General features: G+C 31.5%; 1 protein-coding gene across 9 annotated transcripts in view; it reads right to left on the bottom strand.

Moving 5' to 3' along the window:
* Nucleotides 1–23452, bottom strand: part of LOC135135532 (G-protein coupled receptor Mth2-like) — a 93419-nt gene that overhangs the window by 38510 nt on the left and 31457 nt on the right. The window contains exon 1 of one of the 9 annotated variants that reach the window (XR_010281584.1): nucleotides 12348–12982. The exons of 4 other annotated variants lie outside the window; for them this stretch is intronic. Coding sequence is in view for 4 of the 5 variants with exons in the window: in XM_064064604.1 (XP_063920674.1) it covers nucleotides 12348–12954 (607 nt within the window). In the remaining variant the exon portion in view is untranslated. Of the gene's footprint in view, nucleotides 1–6457; nucleotides 6867–12347; nucleotides 12983–17510; nucleotides 18142–22722; nucleotides 23365–23452 lie in introns of those variants that run through there. 4 more of the 9 variants (XM_064064605.1, XM_064064606.1, XM_064064604.1 and 1 more) reach the window with 4 other exon arrangements.

Here is a 23452-nt window from a genome sequence, read left to right as displayed (position 1 = left end):
ATATACCCATAGACGCCATGAGCAGATATGGGCGACGTTGAGCAGCTGTCGGCATAGTAGAGCTTGTATGGCGACACCAGACCATAAGTTGACGAAATTTTATCTCTCAGTTTCAAGGGACAAACTGCGTAAACTGGTAGGATTCTTTACGGGACATTACCAGTTTAATAAACATCTACATACGATAGGGGTGGTAACAGACCCAATCTGTCGTGGATGCAATGAAGAAGAGGAAACAGCTGAGCACATTCTTCGTGAGTGTCTAGCCCTAGCCTCCTACAAGGAGTCCATACTAGGGGACATCTGGCCTAGTATGGCAAATATCAGGGAGTTTCCACCCTCTGCATTACTCAAGTACATTCAAGCAGTTGGGTGGCTTGACGAGTAGAGGAGCGGGAAAACACCCTGATATGGACTTGGGGAAGGTACATTGGGCCCAAAGGCGAGGCCTAAATGCCGGCTGGCTACGGTCAGCCCCCATAAATTAAGAATCCAGAATCCAATCCAGAATCCAGATGCGTTAGTTGATCAGCAAATGAAACCACTTGATATTCTGAAATTTCAACATTATGAATGAGCGTCATAACAGATAATACTCATTTTGTTTTTAATTCTGAATCCGATTCTGTAATTTTTTCTTTTAGTTATTACAATTACAATTAGCCGGCGAATAAATTGACTAATTTTTACTCACAAACTGTACACTGCTTAACTAATAGCTAGGGTCGCAATTTAGGGTTTGTCATGGGCAGACTTATTATTATTCGTATTGAACAATTTAACCAAAACTGAGGCAGGAACTAGAGGCAGATGTTTGTTAACTCAAAATTTCTGTTCATGGTGTACAGCTACAAAATTAAAATAAAGACTCTGAAATTAGGTTTCAAATACGGTGTCACTTCACTCCTCCAAGGTATAAAAAATTTGACCTTTCGAAATTTGGAAATGTCTAGTATAATTTCAATTTCAAAATTTTTATACTAATCGAGGGTGAAGTTACTTTAAAACGGTATTACATATAAATATATGTATATACAAGTAATAAAATTGTCGTGCCTTCGGCCCGCATCACTGGTTTTCGATACATCTATAAGGACCAGTTACTATAAAATTGCCGGACTAGTCCGGCACAAGCTTAGGAATTTTTTTTATGATTATATCCAACCACCGACAAGTGGGTTATCTGAGTATATTTCCGCAATAAACCAAAGTTTTTTTAAGTTTTGAGCTAGAATACCAAATTTAAGATATCTAACTATTGAAACACGTACACCTTATTTTAGGAATAAATAAAGTAAACAATGTGTGTAAGGTAAAAAGACTCATAAAGCCATCGTCGGTTTGGCTAGGGTAGGTCATTTACACACTTTCATTTACATAATGATATACCCTCAAAAACAAAATAACCAAAAACATTTTATTTAAGTATATACAAATCGGCACAAAAAATCTTGTGACCCCTTGTCCAGAACCGGGTTTTGTCAATACTCGTTATTTGCAGACCTCGGCTATCGGCTCGGTTCGTCAAATTCGAAAGCCTAGTTTCTGACCTTGTAATGCAACTACTCGTAACTATTAATAAACATTTTATTTGAATTTTATTGTAAAATTTGTTTGTTTGTATTATACCAGTGACCCTTTTTATTTTTGGAAGATCTCAACATATCGCGCTCTTTATCACTTGGAGAGGTCAGTTTGGGAATATAATATTAATGTCGTGATTCGACCATAACTGTATTATCTCTTATTTTTATAAATTATTTAGCAACGTAAGATTCGAACTCGCGAATGACCACTACGCATTTGGTTAAAGTTTTAATTGCATTCGCTTGCTACGTTACAGATTTCTGTAATATAACTTTTAAAGCCACTGCAGGATTATCGTAAAAGTATGAACTTCTATGAAATACTGTTTATTACTCTTCTATTTATGAAGAAACACTTGCACAGAAGAACCGAGATGAGCAGGTCTTTAGTCATAAATAGAAGGGTAACAAGCATTATTTGACAGAAGTTTATACTTTTATGGTAATCTTATGGCGGATTTTAAAAGTTAGGTCTGTCACTTGTATGTTTCACTACTATATATAGAACAGCTAGAATAGAGTTAATCTCTTTAGGACAGGACATTATTACCCTTACCATTATAAAAGGGTATTATGTTGCCATTAATATGATCAGACAAGAAGTGTCCCAAATTGGCCAAGACTTGTGGAAGAGCTGCATTGGACACGATCTGAAGTCGACAATTCTTATGTAACAACAGTTTCAACAATTTATTATTATTGTCAGTGATGATGTAAACTAATGATGAGTGTTTAAACTAATACACTTGTGATTTATCAGTGCATTCACTTTCTTTATAATTGCTTTTACAGGACGACTCAAAGAAATGAATCAATTTATATTATATTATTAATTAAGTCAGAAATTGCAAAACCCAATGTTTTGAAATCTTGCAGACATCTTGAGTTACCGTAAGCATGGTAAATTTGTAAACAAAATTATCTGTTTTATCCCCTTCAAAAAGTTGATACCGTCACTTAATAAATGCTATCATCGAAAATGTGCAAAATATGAAGAGTCTACACTTGTCATTTATCATTGTGTTAATATTTTTTAGTACTGCCTCTACAGAGTGACTCAAAAAATTAAAGAATGGGTCAGTTTATTTTACTGAATAAATCAGGAACGCCTCACTCCATTTTTCCGAAAATTTGAGAATACAGTACTGTTATTTTTAGTGTTACACTGCACCTGTCCAAACTGATATACATGTGCTTTCATGTCTTCACAAATTTTGTAAAGGAAAATCTCATTTGAAACATACGTGTAGCATACTCCTTCACATTTTAACATTGCATACATGTCTTTATTTTGACTTATAGGGGTTCTCATAACAAAAGTAAAATTGGCAAAATCAAATTTTGTATTTTTTCCATATATATGTTACAGCTAATATCCGAAATCCGTTATTATGCATAATAACTAGATATTTTAGGAATTATGCGTAATAACTAAACTTGTCAGTTATTATGCATAATAACCGGAAAGATTAGGAATTATGCGTAATAACTGAAATTTTCAGTTATTATGCATAATAACGGAAACGTTTAGGTAATACTGATAATAACTAATAGAGGAACAGGAATTATGCATAATATTTTCAAAAAAGCTACTGCCTCGCTTTCCCCTACATATCACATGTACAGTTGATTTTAAAAAAAATTGGTCTAAAGAGTTTAGACAGTACTTCCCTCGCTGTCGGAAACGTGACGACTGCATGCCTATTATGTTTTTTTCGTATTACATTTTGGTAGCGGGACATTTTAAAATAAAAATTGAGTAAGTATTAATTTTTTCAATTTTATCATTATTTGCCATTAACATCCTTGCCATTTTTTTTGTGATTCCTATGATTGCTCATTAAAAACGAAGTCGTCTCTGGGGTGTATAATATGTCGCCTATGCAAAAATTGTCAGGCGTGAACAGATAAAAGGAACATCCTGTATAGTACCTACTTGTAATTTAAGACAAATAACCATAACACTTATCAACCTGTAGACGTGACGGTGAAGCATAAACTAAACTAAAACATGTTTTCCACGAATTGGAATAACCGAATGACAATGCCGACGGACCAGACTTTTTTATTGCTCTGATTTCCGTTTATTGAATAAAACACTACATTTTATTCGGTTTTTGGATGCTGTAATTCACATTTGGTTAATTATAACTTGTCTAGATCTAGGGAAGCATCCCCTAACCTCCCCCTAGCTACGGCCTTGTCTAGGGGTTATGAAATGTCGAGAAAATTTGAAAGTAACAAATTGCCCAATGGACTCCATTACTGAACGTCCTTAGGTTATCCTTGATAAGAAAAACAACTTGAAAGTGTTTATGTTTATGCATCGAAAAAATGTCACGTAGAAATTAGTTTGATTTGAATGAGAATGATGAAATAGAGGATGAAAACAATTATCTAGTAAGCTACAATCGACATAATTTTGGGTAGAATTTATTCGGCAAAATTTTGAGATAACGTCATCAATTTTGTGGGGGAATTAAACAGATTTATTTTGATTAATAATTTGCCAAGTATGTAGTATTTCAAAGTATTCAGTTTTGTAATTCTTGATTTAATCCATAAAATTAATTGACTGAGACACCCCGTATAAGCAAATCTAAAAAATATTAATGCAGTGATAAATCACAAGTATAGACTCATCATTCTTTACACATTTAGGATATGATTTGTTCGGTAAAATTTTAAGGTGACGTCATCAATTTTAGAAAGCAAATATATTTTGATTAAAAATCTTACCATACTTATGATAAATTTAAAACATCTCCAAAATTTCAAAATAATCGGTTTAATTAATAAAATAAATTCACGCACTCATTAATTTTTTAGATTCACCTTGTATATGCAAATCCAAAAAAATATGAATTGAATGATAAATCACAAATACAGACTCATCATATTTTGCACATTTGAAATAGGATTTATTCAGCAAAATTTTCAAGTGACGTCATAAATTTTTTAGGGGGGAGGAGCAAATACATTTTGACTAAAAATTTACAATGCCCATGATAACTTTAAAATATCTTCAAGATTTCAAGGTATTCTGTTTTGTAGTTCCTGATTAAATCAATAAAATAAATTTACGCATTCATTAATTTTTTGAGTCACCCTGTATATGCAAATCAAAAAAATATGAATGGAATGATAAATCACAAGTACAGACTCTTCATAGTTTGTACATTTTAGATAGGATTTATTTGGCAAACTTTTGAGCTGACGTCATCAATTTTGTGGAGGGGACAAGTAAATCTATTTTGACTAAAAATTTACCATGCTTATCATAATTGTAAACCATCTGAAAGATTTCAAAGCATTCGGTTTTGCAGATTTAAAATTTAATTGCAAAATGTTGCTTTATAATTTTGATTTTTTTTCCAAAAATCTGGACGTTTCGGGTAAAAACTCAATTCGGAGTCGTAAACTACATGTGTAGGACTATGTTATTTTATACAATTTAAAACCCATTTACTGAAAGTTTCAGTTATTACGCATAATTCCTAATCTTTCCGGTTATTATGCATAATAACTGACAAGTTTAGTTATTACGCATAATTCCTAAAGTGTCTAGTTATTATGCATAATAACGTATTTCGGATATTAGCTGTAACATATATATAAATAGTAGTTCCGAGGTAAACCATTTAAGACAAAGATTTGTGTATACTTATTGAGCAGCAAAGCAAAAATACTTCTACTTCTAACATCCACCAGTAACAAAAGTGTAAGAATGATCATTTCAGTGACAAAGCCCTAATGGGTTCAAAATACAATTTCCAAAAGTTTTCAACTAATTTATAATTTTTGTAATAGTACAGTAAAATCATTTTTCACGTTAACAATAAGTCACCTGGAGGGATACTAAATTGTTATTAATAAAAAAATTGTATTAACTCACACAACAGCAGTTATTTTTGGCAACAATTTCCCTATTGATTACATTAGACCCTCGCAATTTGGTGTTTTATTTACCATACCATTATACCTATCGGTGTTTGTTCATATTTTTCTATTTTCAAGTGGAACCATGTTGAAAATATTCATGATAATGAAAATTATGATCAGAGTCAATTTCCACATTCATTCTTCATTTAAGAGTATTCAAGAAAATGTTTTGGTTATTAGAAATATGTGATTTATGAATTGCAAGCAACAGAAGTTAAAAATAAAGGCACAAAGCAGTTTACTTTATTACACTGTATACATGGTACGTGCTGAAGGCAGAAACAAAATTGTATTGACGTTAGGTAGAAATTCTTAACTATCCACAATGCAATATTGTTACATAAAACAAAATAATTTATTATGTTGTAATAAAAACTACTTGAAACTTGTGGCTTTATAAAACGAAATTTATAGTCGTGTTCAGATATTTTTGTTTTTATACTTCAAAATTTAATATGATTGACACGATGAAGTATTTTCTTTAAAAAATATAACGACTAATTGTAAGATTTATTAAAACAAGTACGTAACTTTTAAAGTACTTATTTTGTTGTTGACAATTAACAAGGAGTTTCGGTAACGAGATAGCACCCGAAAAACAAAAAAAAAAACAAAATCTAAATTTAATAGTTTCATCAAATGTTGCCCAACATATTTCTTAAAATTAAAATAACCCCAAATTTGATGAAGATTCTTAAAAATTACTTGGAAGAATATAAAAAAATTAGAACGCTGTTCCTCGTATTATCTCCCACTCCTCTTTACTTAATCGGAAAGAAAGTGGGGGAAGACTTCGTGGTTAGAGTTAGTTTAGTTTTTCAGGTGTTGCTTTTTAAACATTCTAATGATTCTAACTTGGTGTGTACAAAGTTTTAGCATTTTGTGTAAAGTTTAATGTTTTTAGAATGAATTTCAAGCGAAGAAGTTACCTATACTCATGGCGACTGGATTGTCTGGCATTATTTCTTCGTTTTGATAACACCACAGTGCATAAACTTCAGGTTTCGTGTCGGAAGGTTTTTCATAGTGCATTTCTAGGCAATACTGCTCAGTAGTTAAATAATCCTCAGTTTCATTTTGATACAGGCTTCCATTAGGGTTGATCACAAAGTCGGAGATCATTGCAGCGTTCGTACACATTTTTCCTGGCATCATTTGAAATCTCTTTAAAATTGTAGAAACATAGTCGCTCACATTGTGAGGAACTTTCAGAGATTTGCAAGTGCGGTCCACAAACACTTCGTTTTTTTTGCAACATTTTGGAATGCATGGTTGAAATTGGTTATTTTCACAGTCACACTTAACTAAGTAAAATAATAAGAAAGCATAGAATATTATTATAATTTTCATAATGAACAAAACTGGCGACAAAAATTTACTTTTATGTAGTTTTAAGTGAAGAAATATCGATAACTTATCGTTCTTATCTTTTATTTAGAAAGCGATTCATCACGCAATTAACGACACATGAGCATTAAAAGTAATTTTTTTTGCAGTTGTTTTCCACAAAATTTTATGTTTAGAGGTTATTTTGATCAACTTTTTTCTTAAAACCCTTCAATTTAAAACAAAATATTAGATTTGTATAGATTGTTTTGTTACGTAGCTGATACTAACAATTATAGTAAAAATACTATGAAAAGAACATGCTCACAATCTTTCTGTTGTTCTCAAAGAATTTCCACTCTACTTTGATTAACAATTCTAAAAGCTTGAATTAATCAATTATACTTTGTGAACTGAAAACGCTGTAATGTAGTGTAGATATTTAACTTAAATTAAAAATATATTATTTGTATTTGTCGTAAAACTACGAAAACCCTGCGAGTTCTCAGAAACTAATTAAAAAATAAATGAAACTAAACAAACTAATTATCTATTTAGATTTGTATTAAAAAAAATAGGAAAAATTTAATACAGAACAATGCTTTAGTGAAATTAGCACAAAATGTCACTACAACAAAGATATTGTTTTACCTCAAATTCATCCAATAATTTACGCATCTTTCTACTGTTTGTATTACGAACAATTCTCAACAGATCTGATAAATTTTCTATAAGACAAATATTTTATTAAATTCTACATAACAAAAAAGTTTATGGTGTCTATTTAAGTGAGCATACATCAAAGAATAAAATTCATTCTAAAAAACGTCCACAGTGAGTACGATCTGTTTTTTTTTTTAATACACAAACACAAAAGTATTTTCGGAAAGTAGTTATGAAATGTCTGTAGAACATAATTTTAGAGGTAGGAGACCAAAATAACCTAAGTCGTATTTTTCATATTCTCGCGGCTAAAAAATTCTCTCCCCAGCCTGTTTCTAACAACGAAAACGTTTGCATGAGATAGGCAACCAGTGATATGCATAAGATTAGCTGCCTCTGATAATACCTACATTCCAGGTGTAAACTTGTCCGAGAACGGAGAAGTAAAATTTAAAAAGCCTTGACAATAATCAAAGGAATAAAAGGCTTAACTTTTGAATTTTATTCTTGATATTTTTTTAGATGTTATTCTATGCAGCAGTAGTAATAGTAATAATAATAATGAAAACTCCCATACTAATATGAACTTAACAAGTCTTATAAATTAACCTGGTAAACATTTTGACAGGTGTAGTATCAATGCAGCTTCTATACTTTGTATGGTATTTTATGATTAAAATGTTTCTAAATACAATCGAATTCATTGTTTTTCACATGACGAAATTTTAGTATATACAAAAATTCTATTAATGCATCATCGAAAATAATTGAATGGAAAAAATGTTTATTAAGTTTTTTTCAAAATCAAATAACACATCCCACCTTTATGGTATCTTAGCACAATAATAAATGGTTCATTCGACGTGTAAAGATATTATGTTTCATCTATTGCTTATATACTTAAAATAGTACCTACTTACCTAATTTCTTTACAGATTTATGCACCTCATATGCAGCCATAAATGTAGGTTCCTAAATGAAGATATTAGTCACGTAATAGATGCTTGCATCTACCTTTAATGTCTGTATTAACATAAAAATTCAAAAGTATGCATATGTTAATAAGCAATTAAATCTACAATTTTTTACCATAATGCCATTATGATTTTATGAGTGTACATGTCTTCATTCTTTAAATGCATTTGTGTTATAGCACACAACAATAAAAGTATAAATAAGTGTTATCGGAATCTGCATGGAAAGGAGTGACCGACCACACGTAGGTGGGTGTGTGTTATACAAGATATTAAGTATCCAAATTTGATCCCCATATTGTTTAAGTAAAAATAACCTAAAATTCATTCGTCGTATACATTTTACTTAATAAATAACTTATCATAGGTAATCCGTAAGACGGTAAGGTTAATTACTGAAATTTGGTTTGAATAATAAACTCTCACTAATTTACGATTTCATCAGTAAGTTTTCGTAGATCTTTGGTGTTAAATATGTGTTTTAAATATAAAGAAACTGCGATTTTTTAACAAAATCTAATTCATGTTTTTTTGTCCTTTGGTTTTTCCGTTTTTTGCTTAGGAGTACGGTACAAAATAATCACAATCTTTTTGAAAATCTAGAAAAGTATTTATTACCTGAATATAGTTCAGTATAACATAGAAATACAATCTATTTAATAAACATCAAATGTAGTTTTCCAAAAAGGAAAAGGTACAGACACAGCGATTTTTGATTTTGTACAAACCTTAGGAAATTCGTCAGAACAAAAAAATGTTAATATTTGTTGTTTTTTAGATGTGTAGAAGGTGTTTGAACATCTTGGCTAAGAAACATTTTTTTTAATAAATGGGTGGATAAAATCTTCCTTAGATAATCCTCATGCAAATTGTTAAGGTTGAAAAAGAAGGTGTAAGCTATGCATCTGATTCCCTGACAATAAAGTTAGTGGCTCCCCAGGGAACCAGGGTGCTGTTTTTTGTGATTTACATAAATGATCTGCCATCATCATGGGTTAATAAGTTTTAATGAGAGAACATGTTCTTACGCAGCATTAAAATCTTTTGCCCAAAGAAATAAAATTAGTTACAAATCAAAAGTTATTTATAAAAAAGTTTGACAATTATTAACATGTATTGCACTTTATTGCCTGAAAGAAGATTTTCACCATAGTAATATCCGTGTAATGTCCCGACATATCATGGGAATATGTTGATGATTTAAGTTACCTTATTAATATAAAATATGTATCTAACGTTTGAGTAAAGGTAAAGAAATGTACTAACTGTTTATTACAAGTGAGTTATTCTATTACAAAATTTTGTGTTGATGTCATCCACATTTTGCAACGACGCATATATCAGTTTGGGTAGATGCATTATAATACTAATAATAAAAGTATTATATTATTATTGTTCTTGATGTATGTAATAACAGGGTGCGACTGAAGACTAAACTGAAAATCATTTATGGTACTTGAAATTTAAGACAAACATCGATAACACTTAGCAACCGATAGACCTGAGAGTGAAACAGAAACTAAACTAAAAGATGTTTTCTAGGAATTGCAATAACTGGATCACAATGCCAACGGTTCAGACTTTTTATTGCTCTGACTTCCGCTGATTGAATAAAACACTACATTTTATTTTGATTTTCGGTGTTGTAATTCACATTTGGTTAATTATAATTTGTCTAGATCTAGGCGAGGACCAGCATCCCCTAGCCTCCCTCTAACTATGGCCTTGTCTAGGGGTTATGAATTATCGAGAAAATATGAAAGCACTAAATTGCCCGACGGACTCCGTTACTGTGCGTCCTTAGGTTATCCTCGATAAGAATAACAACTTGAAAGTGTTTACGTTTAATTGTTTATACATCGGAAGAATGTCACGTAGAAATTTGTTTGATTTGAATGAGTTCGTTACCTCAAAACGGAGGATCAAAACTAATAATAAGTAAGCTACAATCGACCTAAATATCATTATTATAATTCTTATTAAATAAAGGCCTTTGTATTTTCACATTTTCGGGAAAATGGGGTGACTCGTTCTTAATTTGATCAATAAAAAAATATGAATACAATGATGAATCACATGTAAAAACTTATCATATTTTGCAATCATTTGTTCGGCAAAATTTTGAGATAACGTCATCAATTTTTTGGGGGGAATAAACAGATTTATTTTTTTAACAATTTACCATGTTTACAATGACTTTAAAACGTCTGCAACATTTCCAAATGTTCAGTTTTGCAATTTTTGATTTAATCAATAAAATAAATTCACTCAGTCATAATTTTTTTTGAGACAGCCTGTATAAGCAAATCTAAACAATATTAATGTTGTGATAAATCACAAGTATAAACTCATCATATTTTCTACATTTTAGATAGGATTTATTCGGCAAAATTTTTAGCGGACGTTATTAATTTTTTGGAGCGGATAAGTAAATATATTTTGATTAAAATATATCATGCATATCATAACCTATAAACATCTACAAGATTTCAAAGCTTTCGGTTTTGCAGATTCAAAATTAAATTGCAAAATGTTGTCTTATACTTTTGATATATTTTTTCAAAAATCTGGACGTTTCGGGTAAAAACTCAACACAGAGTCATAAAGTACATATGTAGGACTATGTTATTTTATACAATTTAAAAACTAATTTACTAGGTACAATTTTGAAGTGACGGCATCACATTGTTGGTGGGGATGATTAGACAAATTTTGGTTAGCATTTTACCATCTATCGCTCGGGACGTAAAAAAAGCAAAATATAAGCCCCGCCCACCCGCCCTATCTTAATTGTGATGACTTTCTTTATTTGTCGTGAGCCGAGGGTCATAACTAAACTGCAAAATACATATTTCTTTGTAAAAATTTACCATTTTAAACATGTTTTAGGTTTCTGGTTATGACAAAAAGACTATGTATATTTAAAAAAAGACAAAATATAAGCCCCGCCCACCCACTCTGTCTTCATTATGATGACTTCTTTTATTCGTCTTTAGCAGAGGGACAGAGCTAAATTGGAAAATACATATTTCTCTATAAAAATTTACCATCTAAAACATGTTTTAAGTTTCTTGTTATAAAAAGAGGACTATGTATCTTAAAAAAAAAAAAGGAAAATGTAAGCCCCGCTCACCCGCCCTATCTCAATTGTGATGACTTTTTTTGTTCGTCGTGAGCCGAGGGGCAGAGCTAAGTTGTAAAATACATATTTCTTTGTAAAAATATAAATAAGGCTGTGTTTACCTCAAATTGCACACAACCAGGCAAATGCAATATTATAAAAGTGGTTTTTGAATATCGCCAATATTAGTTAATAAGTCAATATTAAACTAGGTCAGACAGAGTGTACACGAAAAAGTAGGTATAGTTATCCCAAAAGTATTATCAATGTTATCATCCATGTGTATAACAAGCAAAGTTGTAAAATATCTTCCTATGGAGACAATGGTTATTGTCTTCCGTTTTTTGATAAAAACATAAAAAAACATTAAATTGCTACTAAATTTTATTTGTAATAATGCATTATTGTTGTTATTAACGTTATGACTTTAATTAATAAAATTGTTACTCATCAGCACTGGGATGTGTAACACAAAATCAATAGCTTTCTTTGAAGATGTCAAATTAGGACACACAAGCATTAAAGTTATTGGAAACAAACAGACCACCCTACATCATTTGTATCGTGTTATATTGTGTAGGATATGTACAAGATAAACACGCAGCTTAATCAATTAATGTCACTCTATTAAATTAAATTGCGAAGCAAAAACGCGTGGTTGTAACAAATTAGATTCTCATGGAGACACACAAAATTAATTTTATGAACCATTTATTTACAAACAACTATAATTACCCATCGACAGGTGTTCAAACGACTCCTCTTCAAGCACACATATCAATCCACCGTACCCAAACAATTCTTCGCCTTCATCGTCATAAAATTTTTCAAGACAAAATTCTTCAGGAGAGTACATGGGGTGTTTTTCATCCAGAGGAACATAAAGTCTTCCATCACTTTGTAGATAGAAGTTATCCTGTGATAGAGGATCACTCAAGTTTAGAATCAATGGAATCAAACTTGTTTTGCAGTATTTGCTATGCACCAAATAAAATTTCGTTGAATTTTGATGAGGTAGCAAGTTCGTTCCTTCGTAGATACCATACGTGAAGTCGGTTTTTGCATTGTTTGTGCAGTTAATGCCGAGTATATTTTCTGAGGCACCGCAACATTTTCTGATACACTGTTTAACGTTGCACGGACAACCGTATAAACTACCATTTTCAGAAAAATAATTCTGTTTCGTGTAAATTATACCGTCTTTAATTCTCGTGTCGTTTCGTATCTCACTGTCATTTAGACTCACTGCGAGCCCTTTTGGGCAGGGTAATTTATGCTGGCTTATAGTGTTTCCTAATTTCACCTCCACTAGTAATAAAAATGATAATACACAGACAAACATGTCGTTTTCGTGTGGCTTACGTGATTTCCGAGCTCGTACTGAAAACGTTACACATATTTAAACCACGATACTGGAAAATATCATTAACATGGTCTACACGCCCTCTAAAATTAGAATGCGAAAGGTGAAAAATGTATAGGCAAAACAAGTTTTCCAAAACAAACTTTTTTGTAAATATTATAGTTCGGGCGCTACAGGGTTCCGCTATTTAAATGCAAATGTTTGGGAAATTTCATGCGTCGGGCGTTCAGAAGTTCAGTTTTAATTTGATTATTTTGAATGAGTTGGAGTTGTTTGAAAGTTGCGGCTATGCGATGATTGAAAGGTGCAGTTATCGAAAAAAATATTTTACCTTCAGACGAAAAAATAATACAATTCGAGAGATGGTCTTTTGAAGATACGTTTATCTTAACCTGGAGCAGTGTAAACAGATATAAAGCTTAAGAAAAAACGTGTTTCTGTGTGTTTATTGATTACTGAAAAACTGTATTTTTAACGTATATATGTAGGTACATAATACCAAAACAGTTTATTTTTTGGTGACTCTTAATAGATTTGTGTAGTATTTATATATGTATATTTTTTAATATTGTAAACATCATTTTATTTGACAAAATGGTGTTCATGTCTTAACTAGCACATTCATACCTGTATCCAACAAGTTATATCGCTGTGTTTATTTTGATAAAAATATTATCATTTAATATTTGGGTGAGGTAAATAGGGGAATTCGGCGTACGTGATGTTAAAAGACAAGTTTTAAAGCATTTACAATATTATGGAGAAAATCTATGTTTTTTATGTTTTTAGAATACATAGTATCTACTTTTTTTCCAAAATACAATGTTCACTAATTTTTCTCAACATTTGTAAATCGCTACATTCAATAAGGTCCATCGGGCGACTGTCTACTTTCATATTTTTTCGAAGTTCCGTGACCCCTACAGTACGAAAAAGTGAGTCTCCCGTTTCCATCTGTTTGGGTCGATTTTTATTAGGCAGATAATCTTCAAAACTACCGGACGGATTTTATTCAATTTTATAATTGTGTTAGGAATATTGTGTAGATGCTAAAATGCTAACCAAAACTTGGGTAATCATCCTCACCAACACTTTGATGACATCCCCGCAAATTTCTTTTTTAGTTAACACTACTTAAATTTTATAAAATAACATACTTGTGGTTTATGTATCCGCTTTGATTTTTTAGACTAGGCATCTATATGTTCGCTTCAAATTCACACACCAGTACAAGAGCATGTGGTAAACTCTATGGTCGTACCATAAAAATGTTAATTGTAAATGTCAGTTTATTTTATTGATCAAATCAGCCACGATTTGAGAGTACGTCCGCTTATATTTAATAATAATAAAATAATAATGGTCATAATTTTAGCTTAATTAATAATTTTAGTCAACTCCTCTATTTTGAGGTGACAAAATCATTCAACTCACGCAGCTCGCTACGTGCTTAATCGTTGCATTCTTTCTACATATAAACATAAACAATTCAAGTTAACCATGTACTGATAATCTATTTTCTCATTGGTTATTTGCTTTAAATATATTTGATATTGTCAGTGCTTGTGTGGACTACGCCCCCCGTGGCGTACAGACTGCGGGGGTGTTATTTACGTCACTGTACTGCCCCTTACCTTTATTTTGACAGTCCACACATATCTTTATTTTAACTTATATGGGTTGTCATAAAAATCAATAAAATTCGCAAAATATTAATTTTTATTTTTCAAAAAAGCTGTATTTGTTTTAACGTCAAAAAATGGTATATTTAAAAATTCAGTGCCGTAAGTTTTTGATAATTTTGTTTTACGTACGTATGTAAAAATGAACAAGGTTTAAACTTATTTATACAGAGTGATTTAAGTTTGTAAACTGTCTGTTTTCTCATATTTGGAACGCCTGTATTTTTATAATATTTTCGAATTTGTCTCTAAATAAGCTTTGTTTTGATACCACTTGCTGGATGTTTAATAATTTCAAAAAATCTATGAGGACGAACGTCAGAAATTTAATATCAAAAGAAAATTTACTTAGAGAAAAACTGGCTTAAACATACTTTTCAAAGTTCTATGCATATCTCAAGAGAAGCTAATTGAACTTTTTTATCCAAACTTTTATGTCTATATGAAAATTTTCTGCCTTTGTAAAGGAACCTATTTAAGAGTATGTAAATAAATATAGGGTGTTAGGTTGAGAAAAATTCTGTACATTTAAAAAAATATATACAGTATGTCACAGGATTGAATTTACAAGAGCATTTTTTATTTGCTATTTCACAGAAAAAAAAAATCAAAAGAATAAACATTTTGGCTTGACTTAAAGCAAGTATTTCATCTACAAAAACTTTTAAATAATGCACTTAATTAATAATAAACTTAATTTTTGTCACTTATTTAAACACAAGTTTATACTTCTGTCGTTTTAATTACGCAATCAGTTATTTTAACCGTATCAACAATTTTTATTCCTTCAACATCTTTCTAGAGAAGCAGTATATTATATAGCCTAGATAAGTTCTGCCAGACTGCGTCAAAAATCTTTTTTTTATAATTCTCATGGGGAGTTAGATCATAAAAACTACTGTTAAAACAGTCTTTACAAAAAGTTAATGTTTTTACTATTGTAAGTATAATTACACATGATACTAATACATACCTATAAAATGGTCATTCTCTTTGATAGATGAGCATTGCGTGAGAATGTGCACGATAATGGGAAACAGTTAAGCAACATTTTCCGCACAAAAAGAAGTTTAAATAGCTTCCATGTGTGTTATTATTATTAATATCCTTGCAAACTTCTGACAGAATCCTGAGTTATTGAGATTATGGTAATTAAAATGTAAGTCACGACCAAGTACGTTACATGAATAAAATTAGCGAGTATTTACCAAGCGTAGTTTCGTGTGTGATTAACAGATTATATTTAATTTTCCACGTGACCGACACATCATAGACCAACCAACAGAAAGTCAGGTGGCTTAGCAGAATACAGATATGTTGTTAATTTTAAACAGAATCTTTTTTCGAGGAGCAAAGTTAGTTTAGTGTAAAATGACGTTCACATATTCAATTATTTTTGACGGTAGCGACCGTCCACAGACAATTTGTTTCCATAAAGACATATACCGCATGATCAGAAATGACTGAGTCTGTTGGCAATGCTGAATTTTTAGTTGAAATTGGTATCATGCTGTTTTGTATAATTTCCCGTCAGCTGTCAAGATTGACAGATTGCTGACATTAAAATTTGCAAATTGTATTCAAAACATAACCTAAATTTATCTCATGCTACGATTGACATCTCTGTCACACAATTACTTCCGTTATCCCAACATAAACACGCGAAAAGTTTACATTTTTGTTTAAAAAGTAGTGCCAACAGACTCAGTCAGTTCTGATCACGCGGTACAAGACATATTTCAAGCTAAATTAATGGTACGCCAACGAGCGTACGTGTATTTGGATAATTTAACTGTAAAAAAACCCACGTTTATTTTAGATCATCTAACAAAATGCATTATGCGCTGAATGATTAACACATGCAGTTTTATACCTGTAAAAAACGAAAACAGTGATTTCTGATTGGTAATAAAACACTTGATATTTTTACGATGTAATAATAACCATGTAATTAACATCATGATGACGATAGTCTAGCATAAGGAAAAATTGGAAAACATTATTCCGTCTTTTGAAAAAACAAAAAAACAAATAATACAGGAAAAATTAGTCCCAAAAATCTGGCTAATATTTAAGTGTTAGTAGAATGACCGGTTTTATACACCTACAATGACAGCATCTTTCAAAATTATGGCCTTAGCAAAAATTTAAAACACAAAGAAAACGCCATGAATTTGTAAGATGTAGAAGCGACATGGTGATAACTCTAGGGTTTTTTGATCAATAATTTTTAAAATACTTGAATTTTTATGTTAAAAGGTTTTTTCGACGTTTCCCTGCTCCTAGAATATGAAAACGTAGGTCTGTCGTTTATCGATGATCTGTTGTTTGTTATTTGTTGATGGTTTTGTTAAACACAGACGTTTCAAAACTACTGGAATGATATAAAAATTATGGGTGTATGTGTTTAGAAATATGTATGTTAAAATTTTACATCTTTCATAAGGAATTTAGTCAGGTGTATATATATAGGGTCTTACATTTAAAACAATGCAAGCTTTAGACGAAACATCCTATATATTTGAAAATAATTGTAAACATTTACCTCAGATGAGATCTATATAAAATTTTTTGCATTGTCCCCGGCAAGTACGTAATCCTCCACTGTCAAATCGTTGGGATACTGGACTTGTCGGTTAAAACATGTAATCCCTCAAAAATATAACAAGTACCTTCATTAATATGTGGACATACTGTACTACACAGTACTCGTTATGATCGGCATTTTTTTTGTGGTCTTCTGTAGTCCGAATTAGCAAGGGACGTCACACTACGTGACTACTTCAGTCAATGACTAAATTTTAAACCAGTGCGTCGTTTTATTAGCAATGCGTTTTTGCATACAAAACATACCGGTACAAAGTAGACGGTGATGACCAGGTTTGACGAAATCATCTTCTCTTAAACACAGGATGACTGAAACCACATCTTTCATTTCATACTGCTGGACATCAAAAACTTCAACGCAGTATTCGTCCGGTTTGTAGTATTTCCCCGCGTAGCGAGGTAAAAATAATGTTCCATTTTCTTGTACATAAAATTTATTGCTTGTGTCTAGATGAGGTCTTAATAACATTTTACGGCGTGGTTTACATTTTTTGCTGTAAATTAAATAAAAGTGCTCATAGTACGGTGTAATGTTTGTGGCCAAAGTTCCATTATATATCGCTAGAGATGATAATGTACTGTTCCTAGGGGCACAACGTCTGTTTATCATAATTTCCTGAGACCTACAGCACTTTCTAATGCATGGGATAATGTTGCAAATGCAGCCGAAAATAGTATTATTCGTAACAAAATAATTTTGTTGGTCGAAAATTACCCCATCTTTGATTATGGAATTATCACTGCGTGTACCGTCTGTGATATTGACCGCTAGCACTTTGGGGCAAGGCACTTTCTCACACCGTGCGTTGTAAATGTAAACAAACAGAAAAGTAACGTAAAGCACAAGCATGATAAATTTCTACGTTGAATGACAGCAAACTTATCAAATACTGATTAGTGGTGCGAATATGTGTATCATCATGATTAGCATGTGTCGTCACATGCCGTGACCGCAACAGGAAGGCAATACTTCCCTTTCTCCTCTGCAAACAGCATAACTAACACCCAAACTTTTCTTAATAGTTATTACTTACTTACGTAATAATGGTAACTGTTGTCCTATTTGAGATATAGGAAACAGAAACAAAAGATAAATCTAAGAAGGAAAGCTGCTTTTTGTATTCCTCAACATTCACACGCATAACATTAGAACCTGTAAAATTCCCAATTACACAGTATCACACAGATAAAATATGTAGTGGAATAGGAGTGATGTTTACGTGTATGAGAATACTATTCTTGAATGCTGAATATTTCCAGCTGAATGTTGGACATTTCAGTGTAACGTAAAAATTCCCAGTTTAAACATAAAGTCACAGTTAGGATGAAACATTCTTAGAAACTCTTTAACGTAATAGCGTGTTTTCCTGATAAATTTCACGGGTACACTGAATTCTAATTCTCCTGTAATCTCAAAGTTGTTTCTGCTAATCTAAAAATATAAATTGTATGTTTTACGTAGGTAAATTATTATGTTATGTGGAGACTTTATCCACTTTTTAAAGGATCACTGTAAAATAACTCAGCTGTTGTTTTATTAAAAAAAAAATCCAAAAACAGTAATTTTCTGGGACACAGTTGATGTCAGATTTGATCTTGTCACTACCGCCTTGGGTCTAGCACCCCCCCCCCCTCTAAAAAATTTTTTTTTAAAGGAGTGATGTCTCATTTGAAAGGTATTTTGACGTTTTATATGACTGTATACGTTAGTTTGAAGTGTGTTTGTTATCTGTTAAAAAAGTCATTAATTATTTTTAACGCTTAAACAAATTTTGTAGCCATTACAAATCTTACTGTACTCGTACTGTCAAATAACAAATAAAATAAACGCCAAAAGAACGAAGTGATATTTTTTATTAGAATTAAATTCCACTATGAAAAGTACAATTATTATAATAACATTATTGTAACACTGGCAACACCATGTAAGGTGATGAGTGTCATAAATTCATCCTAATATTTTGCTAAAATTATATACTTTCACGGCTAACCGTTTTACTACCACGTGATTCATCTGCATTCCAATTTTTGTCATAAAAATATGCCAAGTTACCAGACTTTTCTGATTCCAAAAAATGATTTTAATTTTGTCTTCATTATCATGAATAAATGAACAGTTTTTAGAGTGGCAGTTACCGTCGATTAATATCAGATGTGTTACTATTCATTCTTCTTCTGATGTGTAGTTGAGAATTTAGTTGTAAGTACTTTAGAGATTAATTTTCCAAACGTGTAGTATAACCAGCCAGGTCAATAGATCTCACGCCACTGCCAAAACTGGACCAGGATCTTTGAAAGAATTAAGAGACACAATCATTTGGGAGTGCCGGCAACTAACTGACAGCTTTGACCCATGTTCGAAAGCATTTGATCTGAGGCTCAAGAAGTGCATGGAAGTCAGTGGAACTCACTCTAAATACTTTAAAAAATTATAGATAATTAATTAGTGAAATTAATTTATCATAATAAATTTAAATAATAAAATGTTTCTAAATTGATTATAAATTAATAGTTAAATGATCGTTAGTTAACATCAAAACCATGGAACATATGTTGCTAACATTATTTTAACAGTACAACAATGTCTCAATAAAAAATTAATAAAGCAAAATAAATATTTTTTCTTTTTAGTATTTTTTTTTAACAAAATGGAAGAATAAACTCACAATGGGATATAGAGCCAGGTAGAATATTAAAATACCATTCAATTGAGGTATCTTGCCCCTTAAAATGTTTGGAGTTGAGGATGTAGGACACAGGGGAGCAATACAACAGAGCCAAACTTGACATCATACTGTGTCCTATAACTCTATTCTTTCTGTTTAAAAAAAAATTACGAAAGGACATATATCTTGCTTGACGGAAAATTGACAGTAAATTAGTGCATGTGTAATAAAATTTTGCGAAAATAATAACGGGTGTACAGTAAAAAATATATTTGAAGCAGGGCTTGGAATTAATATTTGCCGTTTATTTATAACAGGGTGGGAATCTTTTTGGTCACTCGATACGATACATTAACATAATACCGCAAGCACAAATATTTTTGCCGACACGTTTCGCTAACCACATTGGCATTATCTAGACAGGGCAAACTTAAACTAAAGTTAAATTAGAATTTGACGCTTATTTATACCCTAACTAGGATTCCTCCCACTCGATCAGTGGCGTAGGTCTTCACTAATGGCGTAGAAGGACGATTTTAATATTAACAACATTTTTTCTTTTAAAATTTAGACGTTCGTGAATGTCCCGAAATTTATAATTATTGACAAATCTAACAAAATTAATGTTATTTCTACGAAATTTTGTTTTGTTTTGTTTAAAGTTTGTTAAAAATGTCAATAAAAACTTTTTTAAACATCCACGAACGTTTAGAAATTTTTAAAAACAAAGATGATGTGATAAATTTAGATAATGGACCCATCCTGAATTCGTCCTTCTACGGTCTTGTGTAGTCGACGAAGGGGTAGGATATGAATTGGTGATGTATTAATTCCACTTTAGTTTTTAGTTTAAGTGATTGTAAAAAAATCCGTAGAAATAAAATTAATTTTGTTAGATTTGTCAGTAGTTGTAAATTTCGAAACAACTACTCACGTCTTGGAATTTTTTAAGTGAAAAAATGTGGATTTGTCTGGAAACACTTTCTTTTTTTAAAATAAATGAATTTTGAAGCAGTACTAGTTAACTCAAATTTTTCAAAGGCCCGAAAATGGTGTTCCTTATGTTAACGTGATGTCGGTTAGCAGTAATAATATTGATACGTTGGACGGGTATTTAAAAATCGACGTGGGTAAAACTCAACAATTTGTTTCTCAGTAACACAAATTTACACGACACAGCGATTATGTACATTGTACAAAATAATTCCGGTGCAACTTGATTGGATTCTCTCGTTTACTGAATTAATGAAACCGTTCCCGAAGGTGGCCCCTATTTAAACACATACTTCCTTTCTAGATATTCCGCGATCGAGGTTTTTTCTAGAGTACTCAACGCGACTTCCGTATAGGCGTAGCAGGGGGGGGGGGGGGTATCGGTTTATTTCGTAACAATATGGTAATTATTTGTGAATTTTATCCCAATAATCAGCCGTCAGCATATGTGCATCAAGACCAAAATGAGAAAGTGTTTTTTAACCTACCTATTTCGTTGTTAAATGTCATTTTCAAGAATCGTCGGTTTTTGACGTGACAAAAATGATGTGATGTGATTCCGGGAAACGTTGTCTCTACAAACAAAGAAGGGAAGTCGCAGATTGTACTCTTGTGAACTTTTTGTGGCCCTATTTAAAAAACACTATTTATCGAATATCTGCCAACAATTTGGAGGAATTAAGATTGACAATAAGAAAAAAATTAACGATATAAACAAGAATATGATTGATGGAGTAAAACGAAGAGCTCATTTATGCTTACTGTAATTTAATTTTATTATTTAATAAAATTAATTAATCGTATATTAATTTCTAATATATGTATGTATGTATGTATGTATGTCTTTATTCATGTTAATACACAATAGTGTTTACACAAGTCAGTACCTAATAGGGAAAAAAATAATATGTAACATTATAACAATGAGACTAATATATTTGATAACAGAAATCAATAAGACTAGATTTTATATTTCAAACAAATTGTTATGCAGATATTCCTCGAAGGAATAATATGCGTGGTCGAGGAGGTGCTGTTTAATTTTCATTAAGAAAAGTTTAGGAGTCATTTTTTTAAAGGAATTCGGTAATTTATTAAAAAACTTGATGGCATAGTATGAAGTGCCAGACTTAGATTTGCTCAGTCTTAATAATTTAAAGGCGATTTCATCCGTTCTAGTTTCATACTGATGAAACGACTTTAGTGGAAAATAGTTCCCAAAATTTTTAATTAAATGCTCAAGGCAACGAAATATAAACAAACAAGGTAAGGTAAAAATTTTTAGTTTAGTAAAATGTGGTTTGCATTCGTCTCGGTAACCAATACCAGCCACAATTCTAACAGCTCTTCTTTGGAGTTTTTTTTAATATTTTATTAAAAATCTTATTGAAAAGTGTCCACCATTTATGTTTCTACATTTGTCATGTTTTGACATTTATCATGTGGCTTAATCACCAACATGCTAATTCCTTTTCAAAGATGTCTCGATCACAAATTATGTTGCTCGCCCGGATTATTTAATAACTGACAATGCAGTTTTCGGAGATAAGCGTTTTTCCTAAAGAAATCTCACCCTCAATATGAATTAATTATATAAAAAGTTCAAGATGAAGCAAGAATATCATTTTTGAAATGAAATCAAATGTGAAACATGCGATTCTTTTGCATACTATCTCTATTGTCATACACTCCACATTTTATTTGAGAACAATAAAATTCTTATATAATATAATAATTATTATTTTTTACTTAATTTGTGATATACTACTTACAAGCTGCTCAAACATCATAAAACCTACCAGTACAAATGAGACGATGAACGGGGGGAGTGACCAGATCAGCATCGCTTAAACATAAGATGACCGACAACACGTCTTTCATTTCATAACCCGCCACATCAAAAACTTCTATGCAATATTCTTCTGGTCTGCGCAATTTTCTTGTAAAATGTGGTAAAAATAATGTTCCATTAGCTTGAACATAAAATGTATCTCTTAGGTCTTTGTAAGGGTTTATCAAGGCTTTAGTTCTTTTGCACTTTTTGCTGTAAACCAGATGAAAATGTTCGTAGTAAGGCGTAATATTCGTGGCCACAATTCCATCATATATCAAAAAAGACATCGACGCATTGTTTCTAGGACCACAGCGTCTATTCACCATTTTTTGTTCAGCACGGCAACACTTTCTAATGCACGGCATAATGTTGCAAACACAACCGAAAGTAGTTTTATTTGAAACAAAGTAGTTGTTTTTTTCGAAAACTATCCCATCTTTAGTTATGGAGTTGTTTCTGTCTGTAGTGCCACCGGTGATGTTGATTGCTAGCACTTTAGGGCACGGCACAGTGTCACTTTGTCCACGACATACGTAAACAAATGCGAGAAGAACATAAAACACGCTCATGGTAGACTGTGTTACTATACTTATCAAATACTGGTACAAGTACGAATCTGTACAATGTTATTTTGTGTCGACATTTTCGTGACCACAACAGGAAGGCAGTTCTTCCTTTCCTAATCCACAAAAACA

Source organism: Zophobas morio, unplaced genomic scaffold (assembly GCF_036711695.1).
Source record: "Zophobas morio isolate AGI-343-1 ecotype UQ-CSIRO unplaced genomic scaffold, CSIRO_AGI_Zmor_V1 ptg000024l, whole genome shotgun sequence".
Lineage (NCBI taxonomy): Eukaryota > Metazoa > Arthropoda > Insecta > Coleoptera > Tenebrionidae > Zophobas > Zophobas morio.
Note: the sequence above shows the minus strand (reverse complement) of the source record. Positions and strands in the feature narration are given on the sequence as shown.